We start from the raw sequence: 20494 nt of genomic DNA on the forward strand, positions 1-20494 counted from the left end.
AGAACTCCATATCCACAGAGTAATTTTAAAGTTTTCTTTCACCTTCTATTTGATGTGACATATAAAATTTCTACCATGAGTGTTTTTGCTAATAAGGATGGCCATTACTATCCACATTTACTACAGTACCTCTTCTTAGGCATCAACTTTAAGCACCTTGGATAAAGGTTATTCTTTCATCTCAATGACCAAGCAGGTAATAGAGATGCAAGACACTGCTGTGCCTCACAGGCATAATAAAAATCTGAAAATAAATTTAAACAACACAGATGGGAAAAATTGTGCCACAATATCCAGGAAGATAAAATAAAAGTAGATATTGCTTTTGTTCTTTCCTCAGCAGCACAGAAAATTTTGAAGTACTTCTACAGCAGGTGTTTTCCTACTATAAGAGCAAAAATTTGAAATAACTGTATATAAACAAATATATTTCACCAGCAGAAATTGAATTTCACTATTCTTCCAATTTAATTATTTTTATTCTAGTTTCAGAAGAAGGTGCTTCTTTGCAAAGTACTTATTTCATTTGGTAGAATATGGAAGACAGAAAACAGGCATCTACAGATAATGAATTTGCTGTAAGGAGGAAGTTAAATATTTGAGATTTCCTAACTTACTTTTTGTTTGACTATTTTTTTAAACATGTGAAGGAAGAAAGATATAGTAAGGGAGGCTGACGGAAAAATGACAAGGAATCATCACTGTTATTGCATTACATTAAGCAATGTCAGTATATGAGTCAAGATGTCTGTTTATAATCCACTTAGTAGCCTTGTGCTGGTTTTGGCTGGAGTAGAGGTAATTTCCTTGACTGGTATGGGGTTGTGTTTTGGATTTGTGCTGAACACAAGATTGATAATATAGAGATATTTTTGTTATTGCTGAGCAGAGCTCACACAGAGCCAAGGCCTTCTCATAGTGCCACACTGGTGAGGGGACTGGGAGTGCCTGGGAGGTCGGGAGCAGACACAAACAGGACAGGTGACCCCAGCTGACCAAAGGGACATTCCAGACCATATGACATCATGCTCACTATATAAAGTGGGAGCAAAAAGGACTAAGGGGGGGAGGATGTTTGGAGTGACAGCATTTATCTTCCTCAGTAACTATTATGCTGCTCTCCTGAGATGGCTGATTTTCTTCTATACATTGCTTTCACTTTCCCAATTGAACTGTCTTTATTTCACCCCTCAAGTTTTCCAGCTTTTACCCTTTCAATTCTTTCCCTGATCCTGCTGGTGGGAGAGGAAGCAAGCAGCTGCATGGGACTTGGTGGCTGATTGGGGTTAAACCACAAGCCTCCATAAATCCACTTCATAACATAAGAACACATGATCTAGTAGCACTGATTTTGTCATTATTTAATGCCTAACTATTTTATCTAATATATCTATTACACCTAAAGAGCCAAAATGCTAGACACTGAAATCAGACCTAATCTCAGTATGCTTGCCAACAGAAGAAAAAAATCAAAACCAGTTTTACAGAACAGCATGTAAAATTTATTTCCTTCCCTCACCCATCTATAAAGAAGACCTGCATTTGCACTTCACACATTCAAACAGGACACAGCATCACACTGAGTCTGTCTTTTGTTTCCAATGTCCTACTACAACAGATTATCAATTTCTTCACTACTAGCTCAAGCAGTTTATTTCCACTTAATTGCCCATTTACATTTACATATTTGTAGTCCTGCCTCATGTTATGCCATACTTTGCTACTAGAGAAAGATTTCCTTCATGTGCTCTACTCCAGGATACAGGGGATATCCTTAATACACGGATTCAAGAACACTTGAAAAGGAACACAATCCCTTTCAGCTCAAAAGAGGACAGTCTACAAGTTCATGCATTTTAATCCCCAGTTCCTTTGTCCTGATTAACAGAGGTCATATAACTTTGTACTAGAATTTCCATTACAACCTCTCATGAAGAGTACCAGCCATACTGTAAACATTTACCACAAACCAGATTATTGAATGCATTCAGTTTGCATGGTAAGTATATGAATGTTGGTAAGCAGTCTGAAACTAAGTTTATATCTAAACTTCTTGCTATTTTAAACTTTTGAGGACAATTCAAACTAACTTTTTCAAGATGCCAAAGTCTTTGAAAATATTTCAAGGCAAAAAAAGCATTCAACATAACAGTTCTTCCATCAGAACAGATTCATAAATTTTAGAAAGGATTAGCTAATACAAATGCTTGAAAACCAGTTTCCATCTTCACCCATCACCTGATTCTTTCTTCTTATCCAAAAGAGAGGCAAGGTGGGAAACTCAAGAAAGTGTACCTCTACTTTCCTGAAGTTCCTCATGGTAAAGTCCAGGAACAACAGCAGTAAGATTTTCATAGCAGTTGGTCCCCAGGGTGAAAACTTGTATCATCTTTTAGATTGGACAACCAGCACAATAGACTCTGAGAGATCTTCATCTTCGCTTGGGTAGAACAACATGAGTGTTTGCCCCAACTCCGTCGCTCCCTCAGAACCATACTGGTTGTGATAAGTTACTCCCTTTCATGGCCAACTAAACAATACCTATAACCTAATTAATCACATGGTAAAACTCAATGTAGTCTTTTTCAGGTCATGAGATAACAATTCATATTAAAAGACCTGATGTCTTATGTACTTCAATAACTTACTAATGTATTACTACAAGATAGTTTGATGACTACCCTTCATGCTTAAGTTCAGAGATACAGTCATAATTTGTAAAAAACAGATAGTAAGAGACAGTGCCAAGCTGCCACTCAGGAGGCAGGTCAGGATGGGTAACTAGTTGAAGCCCTCTTTCCTTTTTAGACACAACTGTAAGTGATTGCAAGGTGCTTGGGTGGCACACGCTTATTTCTTTTCTTCAACAGTCTGTTCACCAGCTACCTCAATATTATTAAAGCAAATGTAATATACAACTGCTAACTTGTGACTTACAGAACAAGCATATTTTTTGCTGGTTTTCTGGTACATTGAAACTATTTTGGCAGGCTGGTATGTTAGGCATTCAAGGCCTCTAACTCTGATTTGGATTAGCCAGCTTTCTTTTACTGAGGGGAACATGTGAACAACCAAAGGACATGGTCGAATTAGGCCTAAAGACTCTTACTGAACTGTATTGCAGCACAGAAGCAACAGAGCAGCAGAAATCAATTAACCAATTAATTACTCCAGAAACTAATTAATTACACCTCTTCGAGAATACCTATAGTCTATTTCAAAGGATAGAGTTAGTCACATTTGAGAATACTGTGCCTGTTGCAAAAGTCTAATATGCTTTGCAAGAGACTGTGCCTTCCTCGCTTCTCTCTGCTCTCAGAAGACAGTCCTGGTCTGGAATAACAAGGACCTCCTCAGAAGCATTACCTTACTATTGTACAGGATCTCCAGACCACACAGAACTTATAGCATACATTCCACTGGCAAAAGGTTTCTATAAAGCTTATTAAAATACTCAGGGTTAAATGGTTTCTTCCAGAACTGAAAAACAGCTAAATATACCTGCCAAAACCCTGTAATCATAGCAAAAAAATCATAGTAAGCTTCCTATGTCACCAACTATTACCACTTCTTTCTCATACAAGAGATCTGTTTTATTCTAAGACAAAGCAAAAATCAGAATCTCATCAATAATCCTATAGATTACTTATTAGTAATCCTATAGAAACACTAAGGAGTAAGCTACATAAGGAGGCATGTGCTCCCCTGGCAGTCTTCCTCCACCTGGAGCCACCAGTCTCCCACCCCACTTTTAGCTCAAAGGTTCCACCCTCTTTCTTCATCCCACCTTCTTAACTCATGCAAGCACATGTTCAACTTTTTAAACTGAATTAAACTGGCTCAGCAACAGTTCTCATGAATGCTACTGTCAGCTCGAAGAAAGATGAATAAGATCTTTCCCTTTCATCAATGACAAACTCATGTTAAGCAACAGAGTTAACCTTATTTCACCTTCAGGTTCACAACAGACTCTGGCTCCAGTTTTTTGACTTTTTTTCCCCCATGCCATTACATATCTGGGTCAGACACAAATCCAGAGCTGCCCATTTTCCAGCTCTGGCTCAAAAACTGCTTACACAGCATGTCTTTTCAATTGGAGATGATGAGAATGTCACAAAACCAGCTGATTTCATAAACCACCTGTCATCTCCCACTTAATTATATCAAGAACAACCTAGAAAGTTTTGGTATGTTACACTGTACCAATGTCAGTGCTTATGGATACTGATTCTTGGTTCTCAAGTCAAGGATAGACAAGCAAATTTTTTCCCTCAAATCACAAAATATCCATATAGAAATATCAAGTGCATTTTAATAGCATGGAAAAATGTATCAATTTTGATCTGAAGAAACTGTTACAGAGATACAAACACTGAGTAGTAAAAAAAGAAATCCCAAACAGATAAGATAATAATCAAAACTTGTTTCTAAAACTACTCTTCTGATTATTTTATAATCATTACATAAGTTTGATTTAGGTTTTTGTTTTGTATAAGGTAACAGTGGCAAAGTGCTATTGCTATTACAAATGGGAACTAAGAAAAACAATAACAGTATTTGCAAATCTCCACAGATAGGTAAAAATGTAGCCTTTGACTTTTTAGAATTACTAGAATTACCTGGATTAGTAGTTCAACTAGAATTTCAAACTAGAGGAGCCACAGAAAGGAGCCAGCCTGGATTGTTCTCATTCCTGGATGCTTTTTAGCTCTTTACACAGCTTGTGCCATGAACCAGACCAAGTAATTCCTCTTGGTGAAAAAAATCAGCACACTAGATTAGACAGGCAAGACTGCACAAACACTTGTAATGAGTATTAGAAGGAAGACATGAGCAGCCAGAGGAAGGAAGAGGACCACTGTTTCTTTGGCAGAAATACTAGACTCTACTAACTCTCAGATCAGAGATTTACTTTATCACATAAATAAATATGGATGAAAATTTTAATATAGCCAAATAGTTTTGCAGGGAATGAAATAATTAGCAATGTAAGTTTTTTCAATTTTAGAGTTCAGTGTTTCTATTATATTGTCTAGATCAAGTATTTCCAGTTTTTGTTTATACACTGGTTTAAACATCAGAACACATCACATGCATTAAATTTGCCATTTAAATACAGAACTCTCCCAACAAATATTTTGCAAAAATGGCAAAAAGTGACATTCTGGAACATAACAGACATTCTGTCATTGACTTCAAAAGAGTAAGTTTTGTTTCATTTCCTATGGAAAACCATTCAAAGTCTGCATTTAAAAAAAACTTTATGAAGTAAAAGAGCAACCATAAAGATGATTCTGACCATAATCAAGTCATCATTTATTAATAAACACTTCCTAACTGACTAAAAATAGGAAAAGATACATTAAAACTGCTTATGTAAGTTGTGTCACTGTACCTGAAACCTTCATAGATCCACAATTAAGAGGTTGTTGTCATAACACCAAACTTTTTTTAATGTTTCTGGAGGATCAGTCCATCTGAAGCTTTAGTTGTTTCAATACTGTGATAACAACACTAACTAGCACTATAGCTAACAGGAAAAAGCCACCACTTCTAAAGCACAAGTATACAATGTCTGATGGCTAAACATCAACTGTAACACTTTTCAGGCATTTTTAAAGTCTTTGCAGTCTCCTGGTAATAACCAGCTCTGTGGCTTGTCCCTTGCACTGCCTGAACCTTTCACAACTCTCATAAAGTAATTAAGCTCTTGTGCATGAGGCTTATGTTTTTCAGTTTCTTTCAACACAAAATGAAGGCTTGTTGATAGGAGAACAAGGAAAGCTGCTAGATACAAATAAATCAGGCTAACACTTGCTGTGCCTGGCTAGCCTTGTGCTAGTATCAAAAGGTAGTAGCAAAGACCACTTCGAGTGAGAGTGCAGGATGACCAAGCAGACAACACCTACTATCCTTAATTGCAAGGTCTTCCAAAATTGTCTACGGTTTTGTGAGTGTGTGTCCCCCCCTTAACTGCTACTGCTAGCAATTAAATAATTCGTGATCCTCTGATCATGGGAGCAAGAGTTCTTTTAATACCCTGTTACTGGATGCATCTACTCCAGGTAACTGCCAGCAGTCCTACTGGAAAACACAGATCTTGACATTCTGAATGCCTGGGAACTTTATTTCCCCTTTCTTCAATTCCTAATCAGTAGGTCTCTTTTACAGGAGGAAAAGCAGAAGCAGCCAGCAGTCTCCTCTGAGTACCAATTTATTGTACTGAAGATGCTGAATAAAGACAAGACTTAGAATTCTTCTTATGTACATTCAGAGAAACAATGTCAATATTCAGCTGACTTAAGCTTAAAAATGCAGCTGTAAATTTACTTATCAAACCTCCATGACTAACCTTTATATGAATCAAAAATGAACTATACTCCTGGATGAATTCCTCCCGATGCAGGCAGAACCTTCATCTTGATTTCCATCATTCTTTGGGTAGCACGTTATAATCCAAATCCAGAGAGCAAAACAAGCAAAACATGATATGAAAGAGCTCAATTTCCTTATCTGAACTTCTTCACTACATTGTATATCTCCCTGTTACAACTGCTAAATTGGGGTATTCTTGACTACAATAATGAGTCACTGATATATATGTATATATACACATACACATACACATACACATACACATACACATACACATACACATACACATACACACAGGTTCTGCTAGTGGAGGGGTTGGCTACAGGGAGCTTCTCTTCCCTGAGAAGCTGTGAGAAGCTCCCCCATGTCCGACAGAGGCAATGCCAGACAGCTCCAGGACAGACACACCGCTGGCCAAGGCCAAGCCCATCAGCAACAGTGGTGGAACCTCTGGTTTAACACTTAAGGAGGAAAAAAAGGTTACCGCACAGATGAAATTGCAAGCAGAGAAGAGTGAGAATATGCAAGAGGTAAAATGCCGCAGACACCAAAGTAAAGCGAAGAACAACAGTAAGGTGTTTGAGGTGCCAAAACAGATATTGCCCTGTAGCCCAAATTTATTTGGCTATGAGTCTTTTGAGGATCTTCTTGTAGTCATTTGGAAACATTCCACTCCTTAAAATTCCCTTTTATGGTCCTGGATCTTCTGATTAGTCTCCTTCCCTTGAGAGTATCTCAAATATGTCATCAGGTCATGATGCACTTCTCTTATCATTCTTTATTCCAGCACTCTATCTCTGTTCTAAAAACTAAGACATCAACTAGTACATATTAATCACTAATATAAATTAACAATGAAGCATTAGGTGTCACAAGACTTACTAGTCACAACAGAGTTAGGACAAAGCCTAAACATTGCTCTCTGGTATTTGCACTAAGCACTGTGTGGTACAAAACAAAGCCACAAATATAGGGGCCATACATTATTGTGCTAAAATTGAAAGAATTTTCCAACATCTTCCCCCACTGTTGCATAGACTTCCACTTGAAGAAATATCACTTGTTCAGTAACATTTGTGGTGGATGGTATGTTCAGTGGACATCCTGCTGCATATTGCTAGGCATCTTCCCATTCTATCTTCCTGTTTATAGTTGTCTGCACTAACTTTTCTTCATTCTGGAATTTGATATCCCTCTTCCAGATACAAAATATCAATCAGTACATGTGCTGAATACAAAGCTAGTGACATTTTCAATTCCTACAGCACTGGCCACTGCCTGCAGAAGTCTGTCAATCCACTTTTTCTTTGACCTCTTCTAAATTTCATACTGACTGCAATTCCTGCTGATGGTGTCTCCAGATCATTTAGTTGAAAGAAGCTAGTCAAATCACTCCTTCACTTCAAGAAGGATGAAATAATACACTGCTGTATGTTATTTCAAATAACATGTTCAATAACATATTCTTATTGAAATAACACATAGCCATAAACAAGGGACACTTAGAATTTCTGACCTACTTGTTTCATCATTTCCACTCCTTCAACCTATCACATTAATTTCTCAATGTTCTTCCTTTCTGCGCATCCCCTGTGTCCAGGTCCTGAGAATGAAACTGATTGTTCCCTCTCCTCAAAGCAAAGCAGTTCTTGTATTGGCAAATCTGACCTATAATCTATAGACTCTGGTGACAGAAACTTTGTTATTTTAAATATTTACAAAGAACACAATAAACTTACTGCACAAAGCAGAAGCCAGATGCAATTCTTTACCATCTTCTCTATTCTTCAGGAGAACCTTAAAAGGTTAAAGTGCCCCATAGGGTAGCATGCCAACATTACTCAGCTATTTTTAACCTTACGGTTTCTCAACTGCACTCTTTTGTTAAGTTCTTTGTCATTTTAACTCCTTTTTTAAAATTACACCACTGGTGGGTAGCCCCACCACTTTTATTTAAATGCTTAATTTTATTTGCACTTTTATTTCACAGTAACAAACAATTCCTAAAAAGATACACCAAATTAGGTATCAGCAAAAATTGGACACTGTGAATTTTTCACATCAGAATCACAAGTAACAATACATGTATAGTATTTATAACCTTGTTTACCCAATCACGTAAACAATGCACTGAAATTAATTATACACATGTTGGAAAAAAAGTTCCCTGTACCTGCTACTGACATACTTGCACTCTCTTCTGTAAAATCTGTTCTTTCATTTCCCAATATGATTTCAAATTTGTTCTTTTTATGCATATTAATGATGGATTTTTTCTTACTTTGGAACCAGAAAAGTAAGTTGAACTCTCCTTGTATTTCAGAATAATGAAACTAAAAGGCAAGGAATTTGGTCACAAAGCAGGCATGATGATATGCCGACAATCCTGATTGATATAATGATCATGTTTGCAACACATGCAGCCCTATTACTGTCAGCTCTACAGGTGTCAGCTGTTCAAATTGCTGTAATTAAAACTGCTAAGATCTTTCCACCTATTAAAAACACCTATCTTTCTAGTACTACACCACCTTTTTCTCTATATATACCATAGAAGAAAGTTTCTAACACCGGGAAATTTTTTAAAATTTTATTTTTTACTGTCTGATTTTTTGGCAAAGAAAAAACATTCTAAAAAAAATATCCACTCAAATCATTACCTCTTCACACATGACTACTGAAAGAAACGAAACAGCTTTTCAAGCCAAATGCACAATAATTAATTTACAAATGTACAGCATATAAATGTTAATAGCAGCAGGCAGAACTCAACAAGATCAGTATCTCAGTTTAATACCAATATACACATCGAAGATCAAACCTGGCTGTACCAAAGGCCAGATAATATGCAAGTTAGTACCTGCCTGCATGACTACCTACTGCTATTCCTGGTTTTTCAAGTCAGAGAGATTAACATACCATGACTCTTGCCAGTTTGCTTCTGGCAGCTAATAGAAAAACATATGGAACATATTGCCAGGAGTATTGTCATGCAGCACATGCAGAACAAGATCAGGTCCAGTTAGCATGAGTTTAGGAAAGGCAGGTCTTGCTTGATCAACCTGATCCCCTTTAATGACCACGTGAGCCACTTAGTGGATGAGAGAAAGGCTTTAGATGGTACCTACTCAGACTTCAGTAAAGTAAAGCCTTCAACACTGCGTCCCATGGCTTGAAATGCTGGCACTATCACTTGGACAAGTGCACTTACTTCGCTATAAACTGTCTGGATAGCTTGAGCCCAGGGAGTGGTGGTGAATGGAATTAGGTCCAGCTGGTCATGAGTGGGGTTCCCCAGGGCTCTGTACTGGGGCCAGCCCTGTTCAATTTCCTTACTGGTGAACTCAATGAGGGGATTGAACACATTGTCCGAGTTAGCAGATGACACAAAGTTGGGTGAGGTGCACCCTTTGCTGGGTTAAAAACCAGGATGGCTGGGCCCAGAAAGTGGCTGTGAATGGAGTTACATCCAGCTGGTGACAGTCATGAGTGACATTTCCCTGAGCTGAGGATTGGGACCAGACCTGATCAGTTTCTTTATTGATGATCTGAATGAGGGTGCTGAGTACACCCTCAGTAAATTCACAGATGCCACCAAGCTGTATGGAAGTGTTGATGTGCTGGAGGGCAGGAAGGCTCTGCAGAGGGATGTGGACAGGCTGGATCATGGCTGAGGCCAATGGTGTGAGGTTCAACAAGGCCCAGTGCCGGGTCCTGCCCTTGGGTCACAACAACCCCAGGCAGTGCCACAGGCTGGGACAGAGTGGCTGGAAAGGACCTGGGGGTGCTGGTGACAGCAGCTGAAGAGGAGCCAGGCTGTGCCCAGGTGGCCAAGAAGGCCAATGGCATCCTGGGCTGGATCAGCAATAGTGTGGGCAGCAGGAGCAGGGCAGGGATTGTCCCCCTGTGCTGGGCACTGCTGAGGCCACAGCTCGAGTGCTGTGTCCAGTTCTGGGCCCTCAGTGCAAGAAAGACACTGAGGGGCTGGAGTGAGTCCAGAGAAGGGCAATGGAGCTGGGGCAGGCTCTGGAGCACCAGTGCTGTGAGGAGCAGCTGAGGGAGCTGGGGGTGTTTGTCCTGGGGAAAAGGAGGATCAGGGGTGACCTTATCACTCTGTACAGCTGCATGACAGAAGGGTGTAGCCAGGGGTCAGCCTCCTGTGTCAGGCAACCAGTGACACAACTAGAGGAAACAGCCTCAAGTTGTGCCAGGGGAGGCTCAGGCTGGACGTCAGAAGAATTTCTTCACAGAAAGGGCTGTTAAACATTGGAATGGATGGTGGAGTCATCATCTCTGAAACTGTTCACAAAACAATTGGACGTGGCACTTAGTACCATGAGTTTGTTGACATGATGGTGTTTGGTCAAAGGTTATACTAAATTAACTCTGAAGTCTTTTTCATATATTTATGATTCTATATCACTGCAAGCAAACATATTTTTTTTTAAATATTAATGCTTTTATAATCTGCAATGAGCTCTTCAAAACTGAATTGCTTTGCTACATCAAGTATCACCCAGATTGAAAACCTATTTTGTCATTCCAGAATTACTGTCCTAGAAATTAGCAGTCTGCAGTGAAAGTTTTATTTCCGTACAAACATACATACACAGGATTATTTCAGAACTATGTTTCTATATTCTATAATCTCTCCACAAAGGAATATCCAGAAAGCTGTCAGTACCTGCTGTTCTCCTGTTTTTGAAACAACATTGCCACCACCTGGACAAACTGTGGTGTGAGAGTCTGTATCTAGGGAAAAAAAAACAAAACAACACTTTCTCCACAGAATTACTTCCATAACTAAGATAATAAAATCTTCTAAAATTTGGTTTTCTATTCATGAATCAATATTCAAATTCTGTGTTTCATTAGTATCTTAACATTGGACACGTAAAACTAAAATGTATTCGTTTTCCACCAACATTTGGAAAACTAACTTGAGAAACTACTTTTAATGTTCAGTGATATGATGTGCAATTATCTGCAATTCTCAACAGTCAGGCTACAAATGTTTGGTACAATCACAACCACTTTCCAACTCTTCCTCAGACTTCATTCCTGTTAGTGAGGGAGCTAACGTTCAGACCCAGAAGAAAACCATAGCTTTTATCTCTGAAGATATGCTTTGGAGATTTGCTGCTTGTTCCACTCTCTGCCATTCCTCATAAAGCATTACAGGAATGTTTCAGTCTAGTGCCCAATAAAAAGCTGTGTTTTATAAAACATTTTGAAAGAAAGTAGAAATTCTACTCTAGATTTCTGATGCACAGGAAGGTGACAGGCCACTACCTAAAACATGAGACAAAGAGCAACTAAAACTATCATGGATGATTCCTTTAGTCTCAACAGAGCCTTAAATCTTTCCAACTTTCATTAAAAAGTGTACATACTTATACTGAAGACTGGACTAAATCAGATATAGGACAATTTATATATATATATATATATACATATATATAGTGCAACTGATTACTTAGTACTTTTCCTTATACAGATTCTTCTTTATTTATCAATTTCTGGTTTGTTGAGAATTTTGTGTACAAGATACACGCTTACGCAAATATGAGCAGGCATTTCACATGAAGAAAATGTTTCCCACAGAAGTCAGTGCTTGCATTCAATTACTAGCAACTAAATTTACCACTGAAACTTGCTAATGCCACATGTATTTCTCAATGGTATTTGATAAGACTACTGAGAAACTTTAGCTTACCACTTTCCTTCTTAAAGCTCATAGCTTCAGAAGCATAGGCCACATACAGCCCCTAATGCAAAGGCTGTGCAGCATATGAAAACCTATGGAGTACAGAATGCTTCAGAACTGCTTACAGAATTGATTTCCCAGCAATTCCTGGTAAGCTGAAGGTCCAAATCAAATCAAGTCTGAGTCTGCTACTCCTATAAAGAGAACTTTAAAATTTCATCCACGCTTTTTACACTCCTACATAATCTTTGAAATAAACTGACCTCTTGATGATGACCTAATGTTCCTATAAAAAATAGCTTATGGTGGTACTTTACAGTGCTCATTTTAACTCTTAATCATTACAATACATAAGACTGCAAATGAAGATGCTGAAAAAGTTTAAATATAACCTGGTCATTAATCAGTGTTTTGAAGAAAAAATTACATACCAGATCTTAAATATTTAGGGCCCTTTATCTTCCTGCATTTTTAAACTAAAATGGTAATTAAGAGTCTTTAAAAATTATTTTCAATGGAAAATGGAATCAGCTATTTCCAGCAAGATATATTTGGTTGCAATAAATGCATAAACAGTATGAGGAATTTCTTTTTCAATTAAAAATATATGAACACTCTAAGTACCACTCCATGTTCTATTGCAAGAACAATTAATCATGTACCAAAGCTATGGCAATGCCCTGGCAGTATGTTATATAATAAGAAAAACAAATTACTTACATTGATAAATCTAGTCTGTTTAGTTAAATACTTGTCCAAGATACTGAAATGAGTCATCAATCACTACTACTCAGTCATCTATTCCCATCTTTTCTCACAAACAGCTGAAGAATCACCTCAGTGTTAATGAGTTATGCTGGATGTTCCTCTCATGACAAGTTTGATGCAGCTGTATTTTATCACTGTCATTGCTTTAAGGTGATCTTGTAAAAAACCCACCATGTACAGCATATCATTAAATACAGAACCATCTTTACATTCAAATAAGCCCACCTTACTATGTTGTTGAAGGCGTGACCTGACTTCCAGGAGGATAGCTTTTTTCCCCACTTGAAAATAAAATTTCTTGATAAACATTAAACAGTGTATCTTGCCTCAAGTTTCAGGTTTTCAGGAAATTAACTACTCTAATTTTGAATTCTCCCATATTCCTGTTGATAGTCCAGTTACTTTCATAGGATCTTTTCCCTCTATATTGGCACCCATATTTTTCTTAACTCTTTGCTATTTCTAGCCATTTATTTCTTTACTGAATCAAATGACTGCTTATTCTTACAGTCTTGCAGGGACTTCAAACATTCACTTTCTCTCTTTCAAGAGAAGTAAGACAACCAGATTAAAACAGCATTATTTTACATCTGTATTCCCCTCCACTTCAAAAGGCCAATCCTTTCTATATTCCCCCAGAGAATTACAATAGTTCTGCAAGCTCATATCTTTCTGCTATTACTCATTAGAACACTTTGAATGAAGGCAAAATATATTAAAATCAGCACTTGCACATAACTGACATGTCTTTAATCTCCACAATTATTGCCTTCATCTCAACAAAAACCCATTAAAGTTACTGGCTCTTCTCCTAAGAACCTAATTACTCAGAGACATGCAAAATCAGAAATGCAAGGTAACATTCTTATGATGACAGAGGTAAAGATGGTGTCAGCATAAAGTTGCAACACCTTGAGTTTGACCTGGACATCCAAGGCCTTAGGATATTGATGGGACTACATCTACTGTAGTGACTTGAATCAAAGCAAGCATGGTTTTGTAGTTAATCCTGTGTTGCCTTTATTCACCATGTGCTGATTTGGATATCAAAGTAGTTTTTGAGTGCATAACGTGCTTTTAAAGAAGAAATCCTCATTTACATAACATTTAAAAAAATAACACCATATTAGGTGCTGTGGCAATGTGAAAGCCATACCTGCAGTATTTACATGAAAAATTTGTACCCCTTTGAGATCTCTGAAGTCTATATTGCAGATACTCAGTCCTGGAAAACAGACTAAATTTAAGAAGCAAACTCAGAATCTGAATCACAGATGCTGGAGGTATAAGCAAACTCAGCATCAACCATTTGTATATATTGACCTGCTTCTATTACTCCCTGCTACAGACCAGACCTCATGTTAAGTGTTTTGGACCTTGAGCTCAGTGTAGAAGAGTAAAATTCACAATTGACAGGAAGAAAACACTAATTCTTTGCATCACACACTCTACTATTTCTGTTCCAAACCCCTGCTAAAGACTAGAACAGGCCAAAAGAAAGGTGTCAGATGGCTTTTAATCAAAGCAGAAGGTGGTATAGACAACACCTACACTATTTACTCTCACCTCCAGCTTAAGGTAGGATGTTGGTTTGAAACAAAGCCCAGCCTGTCCTGATACACCTACCCAGTCTTAGCAAAAAGAGAGAATGCAAAACCTGTCTGTTTTGCACCCTCTGCAATATTTGATCCAGTACAGTACAAAGGGATCAAGCACATCAGGCCTGGCACTGTGATAGAGCTATTCAGTCCTCCCCTAAATCCCCATGGCAGACAGCAAAGCATGGTGCAGACATACGGTAGTGACCTTGCAGTGAAACCTGCACACAACATCTCACTGGTTTCCTCTACAACTCATTTTCTTTCTAGTGTTGTTCCAATACTGCACTGGTCTCTATATGCTTAGGACACTGGGGGAGCCATGAATTATATATGCAGCAGATCTTTTTAATATACAACACCTGTAAGGAGAGCATTGTCAGCACTTTTAAATTCCTAGTTTCTTTTAAAAACTAACCATCAGAATTTTCTGTGTACATTTTAACTTCCATAGACCTTCATCAATTTCTATTATCTTCACCATTCATATCTTTAAACTTTTTCACAAAGTTATAAAAGCCCACAAATGCCAGGTGTGACCCTGTTTGTACAGCACAGGATGCAGCTCAAAAATCTGTGAGAGACCGTTAGTTACCACCACCCACAGCAGTGGGTGCAACCACCTGTAATCACTTCACTAGTATCAGAATGATTTTTCTTAGCCACAAGTCTCAGGGAGAACTGCCATACTCCCCGGCTCTGGAATAGATGAAACCTTTTTATCTTTTCTACACTGTTACTGCAAAGATGTTACATTCACAGAAGTACGGGCATAAATTACAGTGGAAATGAGTCACCAGTGTATGGGGAAACAGAATCTCCTACATCCAAGTAACCCTAAACAACAAAGGTCAGTGAGAACTGTATCTTAAAACAATAATGAGCATTCACAAGGAAGTCCATCTGGTAAGGAAACTGGATGACAGTCTATCAGCTGGAAATGAAGGAAGAAAATATGTGTCCAAATTTAGAGTCAAAACCATGAAATTCATAGCAGCACAATACTTTGATACAATCACACAGCAGTAATCACACAGAAGAAATCTGACTGTACTTTTCATTGTTTCTTGTTGCTGAAAGGCAAAGACACCTCAAAGTCAGCATAAACCCCAGCTGTGAGAAGACCAAAAGTTAAAAGCAAGAGCAAGAAAACCTGGAATCATATTAACTACAACATTATATGAATCCTAAGAAAAAAACACACTACTGAAAAAAGTGCATTGACAATCTCTTCCCAGATTCTTGTTTGACACTTGCTTTAAGTCACTTCCAGTTGTTCAGGAATTTGCACAGCAAAACAGGTCAGGGGAACTGTTCTAAAGGGAAAATTACTCCAGCAGACATTATGTGTTTCTAAAGAGAAGGTATATTGATTAAGTAACTGCAGTCTCAGACTTTCTGCTTCTCTTCGTATTCTGAAGAATAACAAATAAAAAGCACCCACAGTCTCAGGATGCAGTTATACAAAAGATGTGGAGCACAGCAAGCAGATAAACAAGGCTGTCCAGGAAAGAGGACTGTAAAACATTTTAGCACGTGCACCTGACCATCTTCAGAAAAACTGCCTTCCATTAATTATTTATAATGTGGCATATCCATAGAGCATAACGGCATCTGAACTCCCAGAACACGGGCAGAAACCTAGAGAAGTATTTTCTACAAGAGTAGGAAAAATACATATGTAAAAATTAATTTCACAGAATGACATAATCAGCTAGGTTGGAAAAGGCCTCCGAGATCATCAAGTGCAACCTATGACCAAACACTATCATGTCAACTAAACCACAGCACTAAGTGGTTTAAACAAACGGTGGTCACAAAACATCCAGTTGCTTTGCGAAGAGTTTCAGGGAGAGTGACTCCACCACTTCCCTAGGCAGGCCGTTCCAATGTTTAACAGCCCTTTCTGTGAAGAAATTCATCCTGATGTCCAAACTGAACCTCCCCTGGCGCAGCTTGAGGCTGTTTCCTCTAGTTGTGTCACTGGTTGCCTGACACAGGAGGCTGACCCCTGGCTACACCTCATTCTGTCATGCAGCTGCAGAGAGTGACAAGGTCACCGCTGATCCTCCTTTTCCCCAGGACAAACACCCCCAGCTCCCTCAGCTGCTCCTCACAGCACTGGTGCTCCAGAGCCTGCCCCAGCTCCACTGCCCTTCTCTGAACTCTAGCTTTTAAAAGTTTATGCAGAAGCGCTCCGAATTACCAAGGACAAATAATTGTTGCCTACCTACCTAGTACAGGCTGAGCTCTGACACCCTCCAGTGAGTGGCTTTAAGGTTTTTCTGGCATTAGAGCACCCGAAACCCGCGCCTGTTTCCCGATGAGCGGCATTTTCCTTCTCGTTACTGTTCAGCCACTTATTTTTTATCAGCCGCCGCCCAGCCGCCCTGCCGGCAGCGGAGAGCGGCGGGCGGGTGAGGAGCCAAGCAGGGGAGCAGGGCACGGCTCCGCCCGTGCCCGCCTGCAGCCGCCGGCGCGGCCCCGGTGCGTACCTGCGCGGTTCTCGTGCTTGGGCACCCGGTAGTACTTGTTGCCAAAGTGGTCGGTGCCCACCAGCTCCTTGGCAGGCCCCACGAGCCGCAGCCGCAGAGCGCGGAGAGCCTGCCAGGCGCGGCTCATGCCGGGATCCCGGCAGCAAGGCCGCGGCGGTGCCGCCGCACGGGGACACGGGGAGCGCGCGCCGCTTACCGGGCCCCGCCGCCTCGGCCCTGCCGGAGCACGGCTCCGCCCCGCCCGGTCCGATCCCGCCTATGGGCGCCGGGCGCGCCAGCTACGCCGCTGGCCATTGGCGCGGGCCGGCCCGCCCCGAGCCAATCCGGGCCACAAGATGGCGGCGGGGAGCAGAGCGAACCGGCTGCTCCCGCCATGTTGGGGCTCCTGGCTGCTCGCCAGGCCGGGCTGGACGAGCCCGCGCGGCTGCGCCGGGCCGAGCGCACCCGGAGGTACCGGGGCCGGGGCCGGGGCCGGGGCCGGGGCCGGGGCGGGTGTCCCTGCGTGGAGAGCCACCGGAACGGCAGCCCCTGGCTCCGCCCTGCCGCGGAGCCTCTCTCGGCTCGGCTCGCGCTAGGGCGGCCCGGGGAGGGGTGAGGGACTGTAGTGCTACAGCCCTGCTGTGGCGGAGCCCGGGGCGGGAGAGCTGAGCGGGCGCCTCGTCTCGGACTGCCCCGCGGGGCTGTGGTGACACGGGTGGGTGAGCAGCCCTGGAGTTCGTGTACGGCGTGCTGAGCCCTGGGCGGAATGTGCGGTGCGCGATAAGCTGTGCTCCCCTCGCTGCCGCTCCGAGTTACCGCCCTTGCTGTCGGCGCGGTTCCTCCAGGGGGTTCAATTCGGCTGTGCTCTGCTTGTGAGGAAGCAGGTGTTTGTAAGGCTCCTGTGCTCTCATCTGCTCCTTCTTTTTCGCAAACCCGGCCTTTTGGCAGGCTGAAGAAGAATCGGATGCAGAGGTTTCCTTAGCAGTTTTTGTGGGAAGTGGTGGCAGCACAGATAGATTTGTTAATATTCCTGCTAAAGGTTATATAATGTGATATTTGTTCAATATCAGAATATCTACTTTTCAGATATATTTCAAGATAAATCTAGTAAAGCCTGCCGTAGTTCAGTTTCACAAGTTCTGGATCTGTGTTGGTGATTTATGGCTTCATGATACTGTATCATTATAAGACAAATATTTTAAATTGAAATTAATTTTGGTAGTTTAGGAAGCTTCTTTCTGGGTGTATTTTAACCACACAGTTATGTCCCTCTGTGCCCTCAGCACTCATGTAGTATACAGTATTAGGAACAGTAACAAACTGGGCAAACTTAACTTGGACAATTGTCTGCTTAGCATTTCTCTTCCTAAACTTTTTCGTTTTAACTTAAAAAAAAAAATCTGTAGTCTTAAGTGGATTTTATTTATAGCTGCATTTTGAAGTCGTGTTTTAACACATTTACACAGGGGGATTTCTTGCTTCCTAAAATTCCATCTGGAGCTAAAAGGTTTTAAGTTTGGTACCCTGTATATGTCAGAGTTCTTGTTCTAGGTGAATTCTTGCGTAATTATATTTCACATTGTTTAAGAACCCTTAAATTATTTGCTGCTTTCATAGCATATCCACAGACTTGATGTTGGGGACCTGTCTGTAGCAGCCTAAGGTTCTTACATCAGGATTTTTTGGCCCTTGAGCTGAAGCTGAGTAGGGACACTCGGCCCCACAGCTTTTCAGTTTCCTACTTAGTTACGTTTTTTGTTGTGGTGGTGTTGTGGTTTGTACAAAATAGTGCTGTAGAAGGCTGTGATCTGGTTACAAGGCTAAATTTTATATTGGATAGTATGATTTAATAAAGCAGATTTTCTTTTTGGACTATGCAATATTAACGTATTCAAAAATACAAGCTAAGAATTGTAGGTTTGAAAAGGTTTTCTTGGGCGCTTCATCATTGGGAGCAGCCTAATTTTTATTTAGTATTGCAGGAAATGTAGCATAAAAACTTCGCTTTAAAGGAAATACTGTAACCTTGATAAACTAAATTACTTTGTCCACTAGGTGTCCCTAGTTCCAAGCAGGATGAAGCCTGAAAGGATGCTGCATGATGAAGCTTCAGAGTAGCCAATTATGTGTGATCACAGGCTTCTTAATATTTCTTTTTCTTAGTGTTTTCAAATTACATTCTAGGGTTTTTTTTGTTTGTTTGTTTTTTTGTTTTTTTTTTTTAGTATGTTGACCCCAAATGCAGTTTTGCTTTTTCTTTGAGCCTGTTTTACATATTTATTTCTCTCTTACCTTCCAAATAACTAAGTATTTTTTTTTCTTGCCAGCTTTACAAGACTTACTTCTATCTCTGTATTTTTGGAAAAAAAGTGTGTAGTTTTGCAAAAAAATAGCAAGCATGAGTTAAATGCCTTGAAGAACCATGAAACTAGGATTCAGCTGTTTAGAGCTACATAATAACATTTAATAATTCTGTTCTTGTTAATCTCTCCTTTTTTGTGGGTAGAGTTCTAAGTTTGGAATTAAATAAAGATAGAGATGTGGAAAGAATACACGGAAGCAGTATCAATACCCTTGATATTGAGCCTGTTGAGGGAAGATAGTAAGTATATATAAGTGTATGTATATATAAGTAATATATGGTTGGTAAAAATGTACATAAGTAATTCATTGTGTTTTGTTACTATGTTGTGTTTTGGTACCTGTTGTCTTGTTAAACACTCTATTGTGCATATTGAGATTATGAGTGTTTCAACTTTTGTGCTTTATTGACACTTACAGCATGTTGTCTGGTGGATCAGATGGTGTTATTGTACTTTATGACCTTGAAAACTTGAGCAGGAAACCAAGTTACACATGTAAAGCACTTTTTTCTGTTGGAAGGTAAGTACTCTAAAATTCTTTTAAAAGTACATCATACAGCTCTTGTGTGGCTAGAATTAAACTTGCAAATAAATGTCTGTTCTTATTTCTAGGATAAAAATACTGCCAGAAATCTTTGAAGGCTAGTAGCGAGAGCTAGTTATTTCTTCTTGATTTGTCTACTCTAATAGTTGCAGCATATGCACAGTGACTGGTATTGTTTAAGCAAATCCATAGCAGTTTCAAAAGTTAAAATGAAGGATATCAATTGTACTTATATGGAAACTAAAGTTAGATAGTCTTATGTTGCTGTAGACACTACAAGAAGAAGTCAGACCTAGTACTCTAATCTCAGATTTTAACACTGGAAGAAGAAGATGGGGGAGAATAAAACCCCAAACCTTCTCTAACTCATATTTTTTCACTTGTGAGTTTTCTTATTGTTTCATGTTGAAATATGGTGCCTTTATGCCAGTAACTGAGAAAGAAGTTCTGGTACTGCTGTAGAAATATTCCCTGTATTCCCCAAATATATTTAATGCATATATTTGAGTAAATATACTTTTAAGCAGGATAATTATGAAATTATTTGCATAATCCTTTTCATCTGCTTGGAAAAAATCTAATACCTATTTGCAGTTGTTTTATCTCCTCTCTCTTTCCAGCTTTACTAGTAGCTGGTTTTAGTTCATCAGGTGCTCAGCAGGTAC

At 39.7% G+C, this 20494-nt stretch overlaps 2 protein-coding genes across 3 annotated transcripts in view; one reads left to right on the forward strand and one right to left on the reverse strand.

The window, feature by feature from the left end:
* NDUFAF2 (NADH:ubiquinone oxidoreductase complex assembly factor 2) overlaps positions 1–17154 on the reverse strand; it is a 56905-nt gene extending 39751 nt beyond the window's left edge. The window contains exon 1 of the mRNA XM_062512940.1: positions 16944–17154. Coding sequence (XP_062368924.1) covers positions 16944–17070 — 127 coding nt within the window. The 5' untranslated portion in view covers positions 17071–17154. The remainder of the gene's footprint in view (positions 1–16943) is intronic.
* A 126-nt stretch (positions 17155–17280) lies between these two features.
* ERCC8 (ERCC excision repair 8, CSA ubiquitin ligase complex subunit) overlaps positions 17281–20494 on the forward strand; it is a 42271-nt gene continuing 39057 nt past the window's right edge. For both annotated transcript variants that reach the window (XM_062513727.1, XM_062513728.1), the window contains exons 1-3: positions 17281–17393; positions 19429–19524; positions 19704–19805. In XM_062513727.1, coding sequence (XP_062369711.1) covers positions 17317–17393; positions 19429–19524; positions 19704–19805 — 275 coding nt within the window. In that variant the 5' untranslated portion in view covers positions 17281–17316. The remainder of the gene's footprint in view (positions 17394–19428; positions 19525–19703; positions 19806–20494) is intronic.

Source organism: Cinclus cinclus, chromosome Z, assembly GCF_963662255.1.
Source record: "Cinclus cinclus chromosome Z, bCinCin1.1, whole genome shotgun sequence".
Taxonomy (NCBI): domain Eukaryota; kingdom Metazoa; phylum Chordata; class Aves; order Passeriformes; family Cinclidae; genus Cinclus; species Cinclus cinclus.